Consider the following 17,868-nt stretch of genomic DNA (forward strand, 5'->3'; position numbering starts at 1 on the left):
AGCACTCAGAGATGCAGGATCTGAGGAAGAAGTCTATAGCGTTGAAATCTAAATCTGAGAAGTCTAAATCTGAGAAGTCAAAAGCTCTCCAAGCTGAAGCAGAAGAATCTGAAGAAGCATCAGAAGATTCTGATGAAGATGAGCTGACTCTGATCTCTAAAAGGCTCAACCGTATCTGGAAGCACAGGCAGAGCAAGTACAGAGGCTCTGGAAAGGCCAAAGGAAAGTTTGAATCCTCATCAGGCCAGAAGAAGTCCTCAGTCAAGGAAGTCACATGTTTCGAGTGCAAAGAATCATGGCACTACAAGAGTGACTGTCCAAAGCTGAAAAAGGATAAGAAGCCAAAGAAACACTTCAAAACAAAGAAAAGTCTGATGGTGACTTTTGATGAATCAGAGTCAGAGGATGTTGACTCTGATGGTGAAGTTCAAGGACTCATGGCCATTGTCAAAGACAAAGAAGCAGAGTCAAAGGATGCAACTAACTCTGACTCATCATCAGAAAGAAGATCCTAACTCAGACGATGAAAATGAGGTATTCGCTTCTTTCTCAACCTCTGAACTAAAACATGCTTTGTCTGATATTATGGATAAGTATAACTCTTTATTGACTAAGCATAAAAAGTTGAAAAAGGATTTCTCTGCTGCTTCTAAGACTTCTTCTGAATATGAGAAAATGATTTCTGAATTGAAAAATAATAATCATGTTTTAGTGAATTCCAACTCTGTGCTTAAGAACCAGATTGCAAAGCTTGAAGAAGTGGTTGCTTGTGATGTCTCTGATAGTAAGAATGAATCTAAATATGAAAAATATTTTCAAGATTCCTGGCTAAAAGCGTAGACAGAAGCTTAATGGCTTCGATGATCTATGGCGTAAGCAGAAATGAAATGCATGGCATTGGCTATTCTAGACCCAGTAGAAATGAGCCTCCTATGCCTAAGGCTAAATCCTTGTATGAACATTTTGTACCCTCTGGTACTATATTGCCTGAACCATTACCTGTTAAAGTTGCTAACCCCCCTCTCAAAAAGGGAACCTTCTCCATATCTAAATATCATGCCAAAATTCCGTTACACTATCATGTTGAGAAACTCAAGGTGATCAGAACCTCAGAGGTAACTAACAAGAGAGGACCCAGAAAGTGGGTTCCTAAGGATAAGATTATCTATGTTGCAGATATCCTTGATAGCTCCACTGAAACACCAATCATGGTATCTGGACAGTGGATGCTCGCGTCACATGATGGGAGAAAGGCGTATGTTCCAAGAGCTAAAACTTAAGCCTGGAGGCGAAGTTGGCTTTGGTGGCAATGAGAAGGGTAAAATTGTTGGTACTGGTACTATTTGTGTTGATAGTAGTCCATGCATTGATAATGTTTTATTGGTAGACGGCTTAACTCACAACTTATTGTCTATAAGTCAATTAGCTGATAAGGGTTATGATGTTATTTTCAATCAAAAGTCTTGCAGGGCTGTAAGTCAGATCGATGGCTCTGTTCTGTTTAACAGCAAGAGGAAGAACAACATTTATAAGATCAGATTATCTGAGTTGGAATCTCAGAATGTGAAGTGCCTTCTTTCTGTTAATGAGGAGAAATGGGTATGGCATAGACGGTTAGGGCATGCCAGTATGAGAAAGATTTCTCAGCTGAGTAAGCTCAACCTTGTCAGGGGCTTACCCACTCTGAAGTTCTCTTCAGATGCTCTTTGTGAAGCAAGTCAAAAAGGTAAATTCACAAAAGTCTCTTTCAAGGCAAAGAATGTTGTCTCTACCTCAAGGCCGTTGGAACTTCTGCATATCGACCTTTTTGGACCAGTGAAAACTGAGTCTATAGGTGGCAAAAGATATGAGATGGTCATTGTTGACGACTATAGCCGCTGGACATGGGTAAAATTTCTATCCCGCAAGGATGAGTCTCATTCTGTGTTCTCTACCTTCATAGCCCAAGTGCAAAACAAGAAGGCTTGTAGGATTGTGCGTGTCAGAAGTGACCATGGTGGAGAGTTTGAGAATGACAAGTTTGAGAGTCTGTTTGATTCCTATGGAATTGCACATGATTTCTCTTGTCCCAGAACTCCTCAACAAAATGGGGTTGTTGAGAGGAAGAACAGAACTCTTCAGGAGATGGCCAGAACCATGCTCCAAGAAACTGGCATGGCAAAGTACTTTTGGGCAGAGGCAGTAAACACAGCATGTTACATTCAGAACAGAATCTCTGTGATACCAATTCTGAATAAGACTCCTTATGAATTGTGGAAGAAAATAAAACCTAACATTTCTTATTTTCATCCTTTTGGTTGTGTTTGCTATGTTATAAACACTAAGGATAGATTGCATAAGTTTGATGCTAAGTCTTCTAAATGTTTATTACTTGGTTACTCTGATCAATCTAAAGGTTTCAGATTTTATAATACTGATGCTAAAACTATTGAAGAATCTATTCATGTTAGATTTGATGATAAGCTTGACTCTGATCAGTCAAAGCTAGTTGAGAAGTTTGCAGATTTAAGTATAAATGTCCCTGACAAAGGCAAAGCTCCAGAGGAAGCTGAGCCAGAGGAAGATGAACCAGAAGAAGCTGGTCCCTCTGATTCACAACCTCAGAAAAAGAGCAGAATCACTGCGTCTCATCCTAAGGAATTGATTCTGGATAACAAAGATGAACCAGTCAGAACTAGATCAGCCTTCAGACCCTCTAAAGAGACTTTACTTAGTCTAAAAGGATTGGTGTCCTTAATTGAACCAAAGTCAATTGATGCAGCTCTACAAGACAAGGACTGGATTCTGGCTATGGAAGAAGAATTGAATCAATTTTCCAAGAATGATGTTTGGAGCCTAGTGAAGAAACCTCAAAGCGTTCATGTGATCGGAACCAAATGGGTTTTCAGAAACAAGCTGAATGAGAAAGGAGATGTAGTCAGAAATAAGGCAAGGCTAGTTGCTCAAGGCTACAGTCAGCAAGAGGGAATAGACTATACTGAAACGTTTGCTCTGGTAGCAAGACTGGAAGCTATCAGACTACTGATCTCATTCTCAGTGAATCACAACATAATTCTTCATCAGATGGATGTTAAGAGTGTCTTCCTAAAAGGTTATATCTCAGAGGAAGTCTACGTTCATCAACCTCCAGGTTTTGAAGATGAGAAGAACCCTGGCCATGGTTTCAAATTGAAGAAATCTCTCTATGGTCTGAAGCAAGCTCCCAGAGCATGGTATGAGAGACTCAGCTCATTCCTTCTGGAAAATGAGTTTGTAAGGGGTAAAGTAGATACAACTCTCTTTTGCAAAACTTACAAAGATGATATCTTAATTGTGCAAATTTATGTTGATGATATTATATTTGGTTCTGCTAATCCATCTCTATGCAAAGAGTTTTCTAAGATGATGCAGGCTGAATTTGAAATGAGTATGATGGGAGAACTCAAATAATTTCTGGGGATACAAGTTGATCAAACACCAGAAGGAACTTACATCCATCAGAGCAAGTACACTAAAGAACTTCTGAAGAAGTTCAACATGACAGAATCTACAATTTCTAAGACTCCAATGCATCCTGGAAAAAGAAGATGCAAGTGGTAAAGTTTGTCAGAAGCTCTATCGTGGTATGATAGGATCACTTCTATACTTAACTGCATCTAGGCCAGATATTCTGTTTAGTGTTCATCTATGCACTCGTTTCCAATCAGATCCGAGGGAAACCCACTTAACTGCTGTTAAGAGGATCCTGAGATATCTGAAAGGTACCACTAACCTTGGCTTGATGTATAAGAAAACATCATAGTATAAGCTTTCAAGTTACTGTGATGCTGATTATGCTAGAGATAGAACTGAGAGAAAAAGCACTTCTGGAAACTGTCAATTTCTGGGAAGTAACTTAGTCTCATGGGCAAGTAAGAGGCAATCAACCATTGCACTATCCACTGCAGAGGCAGAATATATCTCAGCAGCAATTTGCAGCACTCAGATGCTCTGGATGAAACATCAGCTGGAGGATTATCAAATCCTTGAGAGCAATATCTCAATCTATTGTGATAACACTGCTGCAATCTCACTGAGTAAGAATCCTATTTTACACTCAAGGGCAAAACACATTGAGGTAAAGTATCATTTTATTAGAGATTACGTTCAGAAGGGTGTACTTCTTCTGAAGTTTGTTTATACTGACCATCAATGGACAGATATCTTTACAAAGCCCTTAGCAAAGGATAGATTTAATTTTATTCTGAAAAATCTGAATATGGACTTTTGTCCAGCATGAAGATGGATTAGAACCTCTGACTATGATGCTTCTTTATCAGAAGATGTCTAGTTTATAAGGTAACTCCATCAGAGGTTAAGTACTCATTGGTGCTTACTCTGAAGCTGAGACAGTAAACGTGTGTCTGTAGCTATGATACATCGTTCCTTGTGCCCGTGCTGACAATCTGTCGTAATGAGTGTTGATGTGCTTCTCTTCATCGTGTGATATGCGTATTAACTATTTGTTATGATGTCTTTAATTTTTAACCATTGATTTTACTTTGCTTTTTAATCAACAACGGTTATTTTCAAAAACCACTATGCACCCACGTTCTCCATCACTTATTTTACTTTACTCTCTCTCTCTCTTCGGTTTGCAAAACCCTTATTCCCACGATCTCTCTCTCTCTTCCTTCATCCTATTCTTCTACCCAAACCTTCAACCGCTTCAGAAATGGTGAAATCCAACAGAGGTGAAACTATTGAAGGAAGGAGATTTCCTGTCATGGTGGTGGGTCAGGCTACCGGTCAATCGAGCTCCGCAACTCAGCGAAATCAACCAGAAGCTCAAGCTACAGGCCAGATGATTCCTCTTGCACAAAGGGGTTGTGCTGTTACATGTGTCTACTCTTGATACGCCCCAAGTTGATGCAAGGGCTGCAATGGATCGTCTAGGATTGATCTTGGATGATGAGAACTCTGAAATGTGAGAAAGAAGAAGAAGAATTTCGTGATGGAAGGGAAATGGACAGAAAAGAGGGGAAGTTTTAGTGAAATGGAAGATGAAGACTTCACACAAAGGTGGTGACAAACCCTTGATAAGCCTAATTCTTGAATCACTCAAGAACTATGAGAATCACTCTCACAAATCTGAATCACTCAGAAAAGAAAATACTAATTCATTCATAATCTGTCTATTACATTGAAGGAGTGGTCCTTATAAAGAAGAAGGAAATTCAGCCTAGTTACAAAAAAATGATGAGGTGTAATTTCTCTAGAAGAATCCTAGGCTAGGAGTTACAAATTAAAAGAGGAAGATAGTTATATGCTTCAGCCCTGAACGTGTTTTTAGTGGCTGATTGCTTCATGTAACTCCCTTTCTTGATTGTTATTCTGACCAGGGAATATAGCATTCAATGCTCTTTATGAACTTAATTTCCCTTTCTTTGTAACTCCATTCTTGGCTTTGAAAGCTCTTCAATCCTTTGACTTTGCTGATGTAACTCCTCCATTCAGAACTTATTGAAATTCAAACACATTCAAAGAGTTTTAAGAAAGGAATGGATCCCTCCCTTTAAGCCCTTCATGCGCCACATGCAAACACACACCACTTGAAGTGGATTAAACACACTAAAATAAAATTCAGCAACATAATGCATTTGGATCCAACTTATTCAATTGGTCCTTTGCATTTTTATTGAAATAAAATAAAACAGAACATCACATGGCAGCCCCTATGCGTGGGCTGGCTCTTCTTCTTGGGCCTGAATGATCATCATGATTTTTGGTTCCATCTCTTCTACCACTTTGTCTTCAAGAATGGTTGCCACTACTTGCTGAAGAGTCTCTTTGGCCTTTTTAGCTCTAGCCCTTGTCATTGGTCCTCCAAGTCCTTTTAGGGCTCCATGACCCTTGTCCTTGTCCTTGTCCTCATCATTCCCTCCCTCTTGAAAAGGATTTGACCTCAAATCAAATTCTCCGCCATCTGCATCAAAGAGAGATAAATCAGAGACATTAAAGGTTGAGCTGATGTTATACTCACCTGGAAGCTCTATTTTGTAGGCATTGTTATTGATTCTCTCAAGCACTTGAAAAGGTCCATCCCCTCTAGGTTGGAGTTTGGATTTCCTTTGTTCTGGAAACCTTTCCTTCCTCATGTGCACCCAAACCCAATCTCCGGGTTGGAACACCACCTCCTTTCTTCCCTTGTTAGCTTGCCTAGCATAACTCTCATTCTTTCTCTCAATTTGAGCCTTCACACGCTCATGCATCTTCTTGACATATTCAGCTTTGCCCTGTCCTTCCTTGTGCTTGAAAACAGAAATGTTAGGCATAGGCAACAAATCAAGAGGAGTCAAAGGGTTAAATCCATACACTACTTCAAATGGAGAGCAATTGGTAGTGCTATGGACAGCCCTATTGTAAGCAAATTCAACATGAGGCAAACACGCCTCCCAAGCCTTTAAATTGGCCTTAAGGACAGTCCTAAGCAAGGTGCCTAGGGTCCTATTAACCACCTCAGTTTGCCCATCAGTTTGTGGGTGGCAAGTGGTAGAGAACAAAAGTTTGGTGCCTAACTTCCCCCATAAAGTCCTCCAGAAGTGACTTAGGAACTTGGTGTCCCTATCACTAACTATGCTTCTAGGCATCCCATGAAGTCTTACAACTTCTTTAAAGAACAAATCAGCAACGTGACAAGCATCATCAGCTTTCCTGCAAGGAATAAAGTGAGCCATTTTTGAAAACCTATCAACAACCACAAAAATGGAATCCTTACCATTCTTTGTTCTAGGGAGGCCTAAAACAAAGTCCATAGACAAGTCAACCCAAGGGTATTCAGGGATTGGCAAAGAAGTATACAAACCATGTGGCATCACCTTAGACTTAGCCTTCTTGCAAACAATGCAATGTTCACAAAACTTGATCACATCATGTTTCATGTTGGGCCAATAGAAATGTTCCTGTAAAGTTTCTAGAGTCTTTTGGACTCCAAAATGACCCATTAATCCCCCAGCATGGGATTCTTTAACAAGCAGTTCTCTAATGGAACTTTTAGGCACACACAACCTGTTTTCCTTAAATAAAAATCCATTGTGCCTATAAAATCCATTTTGAGAAACTTTCTCACAAGCCACAAAAATTTCAGCAAAGTTATCATCTTTTTCATACATTTCTTTCACATGTTCAAGTCCTAGCAATTTAGTCTCTAACATGGAAAGCAACACGTGTCTCCTGGATAAAGCATCAGCCACAATGTTACTTTTCCCCTTTTTGTGTTTTATGACATAGGGAAATTGTTCCAAAAATTCAACCCATTTGGCATGCCTTTTGTTCAACTTACCTTGCCCCTTCAAGTATTTCAGCGACTCATGATCACTATGAATCACGAATTCCTTGGGCAAAAGATAATGCTGCCAGGTCTTCAAAGCTCTCACCAAAGCATACAATTCCTTATCATAAGTAGAATAGTTAAGGGCAGCTCCGCTTAACTTTTCACTAAAATAAGCAATTGGGTGGCCTTCTTGAAGCAACACAGCTCCAATACCTACATTTGAAGCATCACATTCAAGTTCAAAAGATTTAGCAAAGTTAGGTAAAGCAAGTATAGGTGCATGGGTAAGCTTATGCTTTAGGGCAGCAAAGGCCTCTTCTTGATTCTTTCCCCAATGAAAACCCACATTCTTTTTCACCACTTCATTTAGGGGTGCTGCCAAGGTACTAAAGTCCTTTACAAACCTCCTGTAGAAACTGGCCAAGCCATGAAAACTTCTTACATCACCCACGGATTTAGGAGTGGGCCACTCTTGAATGGCTTTGATCTTTTCCTCATCAACCTGCACTCCTTTCGAACTCACAACAAAACCAAGAAACACAACATGGTCAGTGCAAAAAGTGCATTTCTCAAGATTGGCAAACAATTGTTCCTTTCTAAGCATACTCAAGACGGATCTTAAGTGCTCAACATGCAGCTCAAGAGTAGTGCTATAGACCAAAATATCATCAAAGTACACAACCACAAATTTCCCAATGAATTCCCTCAAAACATGGTTCATTAGTCTCATAAAAGTACTAGGTGCATTAGTTAAACCAAAAGGCATAACCAACCATTCATACAAACCATATTTAGTTTTGAAAGCAGTTTTCCATTCATCCCCTTCTTTAATCCTTATCTGATTGTAACCACTTTTCAAATCAATTTTAGAAAAATAACATGCTCCATGCAATTCATCAAGCAAATCATCAAGTCTAGGAATAGGGTGCCTATACTTAATGGTGATGTTATTCAAGGCTCTACAATCAGAGCACATTCTCCAAGTCCCATCTTTCTTTGGTACCAAAATCACCGGTACAGCACAAGGACTCATGCTATTTCTTACCCACCCTTTGTTCAAGAGTTCTTCCACTTGTCTTTGAATTTCAGTGGTTTCTTGTGGGTTGCTTCTATATGCTGGCCTATTAGGCAAAGAAGCTCCCGGAATGAGATCAATTTGATGCTCAATTCCTCTCAGTGGTGGTAGACCACTTGGAACACTTGTTGGAAACACATCCTCATAATCCTGCAAAAGAGATTTAACACTAGAAGGCAGCTCAAAATTTTCAAAAGTGTTAGTGTTCAAAATCTGATTTTTGCAAAACATCAAGTATAGGATCTGTTTTGAAGCTATCATCCTTTTCACCTCTCTCTTTTTGATCAAACAAATTTCTTTTCTCTCAAGTATTTCACTCTTTTCTTTTTGCTCTCTCTCAAGTGTTTCACTCTTTTCTTTTTGCTTTCTCTCAAGTGTCTCACTCTTTTCTTTTCTCTCTTGTTCAATCTTTTCTCTCATTTTCTTTTGATCCTCACGCACCTCCCTAGGGCTCAAAGGTTTGAGCGTAATTTTCTGGCCATGATGTTGGAATGAGATCTTGTTGGTGCTTCCATTATGATCAGAGTTGGTGTCATATTGCCATGGTCTTCCCAGCAGTATGTGACTAGCCTCCATGGGAACAACATCACAAAGAACCTTATCCCTGTATTTGCCAATGGAAAAGTCAACTTCAACTTGCTTACTTACTTGTATTTCTCCATAGTGGCTGAGCCATTGAAGTTTGTATGGCCAAGGATGTGGTTTTGTGACCAGGTTCAGCTTCTCCACCATTCTTTCACTAGCCACATTAGTACAGCTTCCGCCATCAACAATCATCAAGCAAATCTGCCCATTGACAGAACATCTTGTGTGAAAGATATTCTCTCTTTGGCTTTCTTTCTTTGGCTTTTGTTGGCTACCAAGCATTCTTCGGATCATCAACAGTTCACCATTCATGGCTGCCTCCTCTTCTTCTTCACTTTGTTCTCCTTCGGACTCACTGGTGTAGTCTCCATCATCCTTAAGAATCATGGTCTTTTTGGAGGCACATTCATAAGCATAATGTCCCATACCTTGGCATTTGAAGCACTTGACCTCTTTGCTCTTTTTGGATGGTTGTTCAAGAGGTTTTGAAGAAGCTGAAGCTTGTGGTTTGGTGGCTGGTTTGCTAAGGGTGTTCGGCCCTTCATTCTTCATTCTGTCTCTCCAAGATGAATTGGAATTGGTAGAACTCTTCCTTGCAAGCCCTTTCCTTTTGAGTTGTTGCTCAACTTTAGTGGCCTTGTGCAGCAATTCTTCCATGTCTACATATTCCTGAAGTTCTACAATATCTCTAACATCATTAGATAGACCATTAATAAATCGAATCATGGTTACCTCTTCATCCTCCTCAAGATTGGCTTGCAACATAAGCACCTCAAGTTCTTTGTAATACTCCTCAACACTCTTGCTGCCTTGGGTAAGTTTTTGAAGTTTAAATTTTACATCCCTAGCATGGCTTGAAGGGACATATCTTTTCCTCATGATTCGTTTCATTTCAGCCCATGTTTCCACCGCTGGCTCCTCATTTCTCAATCTCTCTTTTGCAAACTTATTCCACCAAACAAGAGCATAGTCTGAAAAGTGAGCAGCTGCAAGTTTCACCTTTTGGTCCTCCTCATAGTTGTTGCAAGCAAAGACATGCTCTATTTTGAGTTCCCACTCCAAGTATGCCTCTGGATCACTCTTTCCCTTAAAAGGAGGAATTTGGAATTTGACTCCTTCAATCCGAGCAGGTCTAGGATTTTCATGAATTCGTCGTGGCCTCCCGCCTTCACTGTCACTATTGTTCCGGTTCTCCATTTGATCCAGCCTTTCGTGGATCTCTTCAGTTTGCCTCCTCATTAAGTTTTCCAGATGTTGTGTAAGAGCCCGCATTTCGATGGTCGAGAGTCGCACTGCTGGTTGCTCCTCCTCTTCTCCTGACATCTTTGACAAATGAAAAGATTCAAGTAGAACAAACAAATGTTAGTGTTTACCTCACTTCTCTCGTGTTTCCCTCAAATTGGCTTTTCTATGATGTGCACTCTTGCCTTTTTCCACTCAAAAATTCTCACAATCTCTTGAGTAAATCAAAGTTAAGACACACAAAGAATTATGCCACCAAATTTGTGTAGAGTCACACAGATTAGAATAGACTTTAGAATATGAAACAAAAGAAGACAAGACAAAATCACCACAGAAATGGAAAGGACTCCAAATATTTAGAGACTAAAGAAGAATTCAAGAACAAACAGAAAGAAGAAAATAAATTGGAATGCTAGCAACAAAATTACCTTGAACAATTGAATTTGGCTAATTAAACAAGAACCATTCAGCCATTTTTTTTTTTGAATTTTCGTTTTTTTTTTTTTTGAATTTTCGTTTTGTAATTTGTTTTTGATTCTGAACAATTAACAAGGCTTAACTTTTGCAATGGTTCAGCCAAAAGAAACAAAAACTAAAATCAAGGTAACAAGAAATGACAAAGAGTTGCTAACCAGAATTCCAGATAAGAAAAGGAACCAAAATCCTAGAACCGGAGCTCTGATTACCAAATGATACGCCCCAAGTTGATGCAAGGGCTGCAATGGATCGTCTAGGATTGATCTTGGATGATGAGAACTCTGAAATGTGAGAAAGAAGAAGAAGAATTTCGTGATGGAAGGGAAATGGACAGAAAAGAGGGGAAGTTTTAGTGAAATGGAAGATGAAGACTTCACACAAAGGTGGTGACAAACCCTTGATAAGCCTAATTCTTGAATCACTCAAGAACTATGAGAATCACTCTCACAAATCTGAATCACTCAGAAAAGAAAATACTAATTCATTCATAATCTGTCTATTACATTGAAGGAGTGGTCCTTATAAAGAAGAAGGAAATTCAGCCTAGTTACAAAAAAATGATGAGGTGTAATTTCTCTAGAAGAATCCTAGGCTAGGAGTTACAAATTAAAAGAGGAAGATAGTTATATGCTTCAGCCCTGAACGTGTTTTTAGTGGCTGATTGCTTCATGTAACTCCCTTTCTTGATTGTTATTCTGACCAGGGAATATAGCATTCAATGCTCTTTATGAACTTAATTTCCCTTTCTTTGTAACTCCATTCTTGGCTTTGAAAGCTCTTCAATCCTTTGACTTTGCTGATGTAACTCCTCCATTCAGAACTTATTGAAATTCAAACACATTCAAAGAGTTTTAAGAAAGGAATGGATCCCTCCCTTTAAGCCCTTCATGCGCCACATGCAAACACACACCACTTGAAGTGGATTAAACACACTAAAATAAAATTCAGCAACATAATGCATTTGGATCCAACTTATTCAATTGGTCCTTTGCATTTTTATTGAAATAAAATAAAACAGAACATCACATGGCAGCCCCTATGCGTGGGCTGGCTCTTCTTCTTGGGCCTGAATGATCATCATGATTTTTGGTTCCATCTCTTCTACCACTTTGTCTTCAAGAATGGTTGCCACTACTTGCTGAAGAGTCTCTTTGGCCTTTTTAGCTCTAGCCCTTGTCATTGGTCCTCCAAGTCCTTTTAGGGCTCCATGACCCTTGTCCTTGTCCTTGTCCTCATCAACTCTCCTGATGAACTCCAGGTTCTTGCTGAATGGAGATTTGATCTTGACAACATTGCTGCCAACAGGTTTGATCTTCGTCCTGAAGTAAAAGCTCAAGGCTGGGAAGAATACTTCAACAGGCTTCGTGGTCCAGTCTACGTCAAATTAGTAAAAGAATTCTGGAAACATGCCGACTGTGATGACAACCAAGTGGTCTCCTACATTGCTGGCAGAAGAATTATCATCACGGAGAAATCAATTGTTGATCTTCTGGGTGAAAATATCGGTACAGGCTACAGATTCCAACTGTTGGAATCAAAGGTGAAACCCAAGACCAAAGAAGTTGTTAACCAAGCTCTCTACACAAACTGGCAGCCAGGCAAGAATGACTGCAAAGTGGTAGAACTTCATCCTAAGCTGAAGATTTGGCACAAGATTCTCCTACACTGCATCAATCAAAGGCCAAAGGGAAGCTCTCCAGACTACAACAATTTCTGTCAGAAAGTGATGCTTTTCTTCATTCAAGACCACAAGAAGATCTTCCTTCTCTTCTTCCTGTTCTCTTATCTCAAAGAGTGCATCAAGAAGTCCAGAACAACTGCTTCTCCAAAGTCTGCAATCAAATACATTCCTTTTGGAAGATTGCTCTCAGACCTCTTCCTGGAAAGCAAATTGATAGAAGATCTGACTAAAGCAGGCTGCACAGAGGATCTGACGACTGTTGTTGGTGATGTCTTCACTTCCACATCCATGAAAAGGATGGGATTGATTAAGACAAAGGTTGCACCTGCTCATGAAGACACCTCTGATGAAATCCGACAGAGAAGAGTCCCTCTGACCGATTACCCTCTATGGTCCAAAGTTGATGACCCAGTTGCTATCCTGCACTATCTAGCTGATCTGAGGGAACAAGGTTATGAAATAGAAGTGGATGAGTTTTTCAGAACCCTGCCACCAGCTCCAGAATTTGATTCTCCTCCCAAGAAGAAGAAGAAGAGAAAAATAATTATAGAGGAATCCTCTGAAGAGACTGATCTCTCTGATGGTGTTGATCAGAGGAAGAAGAATGAAAAGCCTAAGAGGAAGCATGAGGAACCCTCCAAGCCAGATGCTCCATCTGATGGTGATGATGACGATGCTCCTCCACCAAAGAAGTTGAAGAAGCAAGTGAGAATTGTGGAGAAGCCAACTCGTGTAGAACCAGCTGTTGAGGTAACCAGAACTGAGGCTTCTGCCAGGGTTAATCGGTCTGCAGTGAAATCATCAAGTAAGTTTGCTGTTTCATTTAATGATGATGATTTAAGCTCATTTGATGCACTACCCATTTCTGCCCTCCTGAATCGCACTACTACTCCACTCTCTCCCATTCAAGAGTCTCAACTAGCTGACCAAAACACATCTCCAAATACCTCACCCAGATCTTCATTCTTTCAACCCTCTGATGAAGAAGCACCTCTTTGGAATATGTTTCAGACTCCCAAACCCTCTGAACCTACCTCACCTATAACCATTCAATATATAACCCACAAGCCTCTGAACCCATTATTTCTGACCAATCTCACCATGAACCCAGAACCTCTGATCACTCTGTCCTCAGAGCATCTGATCATCCTGTTCACAGAACAAATGATACAGACACTACAACTCCTTGTCCCTCTGTATCCTTTCCCACAAATGTTGCCGACTCCTCACCCTCAAATAACTCTGAATCCATTCGCCAATTTGATCAAATTGCGAAACAGAAAGAGTCTGCTATTCCTGACTACTATCAAACCATTCCTAGCCCAAGGAAATATCTTGGACCGAGACCAGAACGTCTAGTTGATCCAGATCATCCCATTCCAGTAGTCCCCTTGAATGCAGCATCTCCTTCATCTCTTCCTACACAACCAGCACTTCCCTCACAACCAGAAAATGTCCAACCAGAAAACTCGGTCTCAAACCATTCCTCAGTTATATCTCCAAACCCTGAGGTTGAGACATCTCAGCCTAACCTTGAGATCAACACATCAAACGTCCAAACTCTAGATGTTGGTTCTCCTGAAGGTGCTTCTGAAGCAAACAGCAGTAATCATCCCACTTCTCCTGAAACCAATCTCTCAATTGTTCCCTATACATATCTCAAACCCAACTCCCTTCTTGAGTGTATCAATGTGTTTAATTATGAAGCATCATTAATGGTTCGCAATGTGCAAGGTCACACTGACCTTCATGAGAACCTTGACTCTGTTGCTGAAGAATGGGATCATCTGTGTGATTGGATGATTGCTCAAGTTCCTATCTTGATGAGTCATCTCACAGCTGAAAGGGATCAGAGGATTGAAGCTGCTAGGCAGCGTTTCAACAGAAGAGTGGCTATGCATGAACAACAACTAAGGGTTGAGCTACTTGATGCTATTGAGGAAGCAAGAAAGAAGAAAGAACAAGAAGAAGAGGTTGCACGTCTAGAAGCTGAACGCCTTGAGAATGCAAAGTTAGAAGCTCTGAAAGAAGCTGAGAGGCTACAGGCTGAAGCTGATGCTCTCAGAGGTCAAGTTCTTGCACCAGTGCCTTTCACAAGTGCTGCTTCACACTCCACTCAAGCTCCTCACAAGTACTCAGCCAAGTTCTTCCAGACTTGCTATTTTGGAACAACGTCTTAACTCTCATGAGACTCTCTTGTTCAGCATGAATGAAGCTATTCAAGAGCTCCTTCGTCGCACTGCAAAACCTTAGTTTTAGGATTTCTCTCGTTTTCTTCCTTGTTTGATAAACTTTTAGTTATTTGCTTTTATATTTTAAGTCTATTTACTGCCTTATGTGATTATTTATTTCGTGTTTCTTCTTGCATTTAACACAACATATTTCTGAAATTTTTCTTATATATATATAACCAAACATTACATTTTACATTCACTCATCTGCACTACTCTAGAATGGAGGATCCTTCCTCATTCTCCTACACTCTTGGCGCTGCTCTACTCTTTCCTTCTCTAGACGATCGAGTATGTACTCTATGTTGCAGAGCCTGCTGCTCAGCTCATCCCTCTCCAGACTCTCTTCCATCGTCTCCAGATCCTTCTCCACTGCTTCTTTCTCTTCCAGCAGTTTCAGCTCCAGCTTGCACAGCTCCTAAATCTCCTCTACGAAGCAGAGGAACTCCTTTAGATCTTTCTCCAATTCTGGACTAAGATCCTTCTCCAGCAGTGTTGTGGTTAGCTCATGTATGGTTCTCGAACCCTCTGGATGCCTCACATTGATGAACAGATCTTCATCAAAAGCCTTCCTTCTGAGTTCCTCCAATGCAACCATATTGCTCTTGCAGTTTCTCGTGGATAAGTTATTGGTAACTGAAGCCTCTCTTTACTCTCGTGGCCGGTGGTAAACGTTCTGCACCTGCATTAATTCCTTTCATTAATTCGCTAAATTCTTTTTCATCATTAATTTCTTCTCCATCTTTTTGAAACTTAGACCTTCTCTAAGGGGGAGTACCTTGTACTTCAAGCTAAGTTTTTCACACCCCAAGCTTTTTGCTTATGACAAAAAGGGGGAGTATAACCCAGTTTTTGATGTGTAAGCTGTGTTAGTGTGATTTCTTTTTCTTTTGGAGAATTTAAGAGTTCCACTTTTATGACCATAGATGTGTCACTGGGCAAACACAAGGAATACATTTCACTTCTTCTGAAGTGATATTGGTTAACTCTGATACCCCTCTCATGACTCTGAATACTTATGCGCTCTGATTATTTCATTTCATCTATGTCATGCGTTTTCACTCTGAACTCTTTTATTAATTAGCTCAGAATCTAGATATCACTAACGTTTTCATTAAGTCTTAGATTCAGGGGGAGCTAAGCTCAAAATCAAGCTGTGACTTGATTTCAGAATGAGCAAAATAAACAATTCACATCAGGATAAGTCTAATTCTATTTCTCTAAACTCTGAGTGAATTCAGTTTATTGTTTAAGAATTGTTCATCAAAATACTTGGTTTTGTCATCATCAAAAAGGGGGAGATTGTAAGATCAAGTTTTGATCGTGTAGTACAACTCTATGTTTTGATGATTACAAGTTAACTTTTTAGTATGAACAATTATGGTACTCTAACGTGTTTTCTGAGTGTGCTCTTAACAGGCACTGGCCTTAATATAATCTCACACAAATCAGAAGCACTGTGTTTAAAGAGTGACCCTAGCAACGCTTTCGCAATCTCTATGTTCAATCTGAACAGTAGAAAAGCTTCAGAAGATCTGAAGTTAATCTAGCTCTAATATGGACTCAGCTCACTTGAAGTTCTGAAGATCCAGACGTTCTGATAACCCATACACTCTGAAGGTTCAGAAGTTCTGATGGTATAGAAGACTCTGAAGATCCAGAAGTTGAAAAGTGAAGACTCTGAAGTCCAGAAGCAAAATGACTCTGAAGACCAAGTACTTCTCCTCTGAGTTCAGAATCAGAAGGTACAACGGTCAGAAGATCCATGCTTCCCTCTAGCTTTGATCAACAAGCTTCACAAGTTCCAACACGAAGCATTCCTCTAATCAGAAGTCAACAAGGTTAAAGGTTAAGTCACTATCGAAAGTACAAAAGCAAATGTACTATCCTGACGACCTAACCTAACATACTCAGCCACAGCAGAAGCTGGAAATCCCAGATCTGCCCTCCAACGGTAGCATTCCCATGCAATGTTCAAACCCTAATCCTTGGAGTATTTATAGAGGCTGAAGATTGAAAGATGCTGTTGGAAGAAACTTATACGCGCAAGCAATATTCATATCTTCTAAGCAATCTTTCTTCATCGAATTCATTGTGTTTACTACAAGCTTTTCAGAAGCAATTTCTTTGTAAACAATATTTCTTAAACAGTTGTTTAGTTTACCTTTAGGAGATCAAGGTTGATCGGATCCTAGAGAAGACTAAGAGAGTGAATCTTAGTGTGAGCTAAGTCAGTGTATTGTTAGTCACTTGTAGGTTTCAAGTGCAGTTGTAACAAATCTCTTATTAGTGAATTGTCTTCATTCTAAGAAGGAATAAATCACCTTCACGGGTGGACTGGACTAGCTTGAGTCATTCATCAAGTGAACCAGGATAAAATCCTTGTATGCTTTTCTCATCTCTTATCTTAAGCACTTTACTTGTGTCTCGAAAGATTTGTTAAAATCTTAAGGTGGAAGTTTTATTCTGAAAACGCTATTCAAACCCCCCCTTTCTACCGTTTTTCATACCTTCAATTGTATGAACAGTCCTGAGTTCCGTAGCGAAACACTGGTCATGGGAAAAATACTCGGAGGTTCTTATTCAGCCAACGATTTTGAATTTCGCGTAAACAGTGCTCTAGAAGCGGAAATAGCCATTTTCGGACACTCTCAACATAAGCCGGGTGTTGAAATGGCTCGAACTAGAACTTAAACTGTCTATGGTACCATCCTTAGTCAATTCTTGAACTCTCTTCTTCATAAAGTCATCCAAATCGGTAAACACTTGTTCAAGTTCCATTCACGTTACATCGGAAACCTATGCGTGAATAAGAAAATAATTATTTAACCTATCTTAAAAACTAGGTCTTACACCTGCTGCCCGCGCTCATCATACTCCTTGTCCTCCTCCTCTTCCTCTTCCTCCTCCTCCTCACCAGAACCCTCCTCCTTCTGCTCCTCATCAACTCTAGCATCACGCATATCATCATCATGAGGCTCATTTACTATGGAGGGACATCTTCAGATTCAGGTACTGCACGAGATTCTTCAAGCCTTTTACGTTTCGGCGTCGTTAGATGACGTCTGCTCACGGGGCCCGTAGCTGGTTCGTATTCTCTGTTCTTGTCATATCTGTACCAAGATTGGAATGATTTACATAAGACACTTAACAAAAAAATGGAATTGCAGAATACTAATCAAAAGCAAGTGCGTTTGAATCCCACTTTAAAACTCCTCAGCTGACGCAAGTATTGGTGGGTCGAGAACTAACTAGATCGTGGCAGGATAGAATAGATGTGAGAGGT

The 17,868-nt window shown here is 40.0% G+C and overlaps 1 protein-coding gene across 1 annotated transcript; it reads right to left on the bottom strand.

Moving 5' to 3' along the window:
* Positions 1 to 5,735: 5,735 nt before the first annotated feature.
* On the bottom strand, positions 5,736 to 17,545 carry LOC130719410 (uncharacterized; the record flags this gene model as incomplete). The annotated part of the gene is made up of 7 exons (XM_057570037.1): positions 17,436 to 17,545; positions 8,894 to 10,014; positions 8,268 to 8,518; positions 7,183 to 7,820; positions 6,280 to 7,056; positions 6,002 to 6,123; positions 5,736 to 5,944 (listed from the first exon to the last, which is right to left on the bottom strand). Coding segments are annotated over exons 1-7 (3,228 nt in total), but the record flags the coding sequence as incomplete, so codon positions are not given.
* Positions 17,546 to 17,868: the final 323 nt, after the last annotated feature.

This window comes from Lotus japonicus, chromosome 5, assembly GCF_012489685.1.
Source record: "Lotus japonicus ecotype B-129 chromosome 5, LjGifu_v1.2".
Classification (NCBI taxonomy): Eukaryota; Viridiplantae; Streptophyta; class Magnoliopsida; order Fabales; family Fabaceae; genus Lotus; species Lotus japonicus.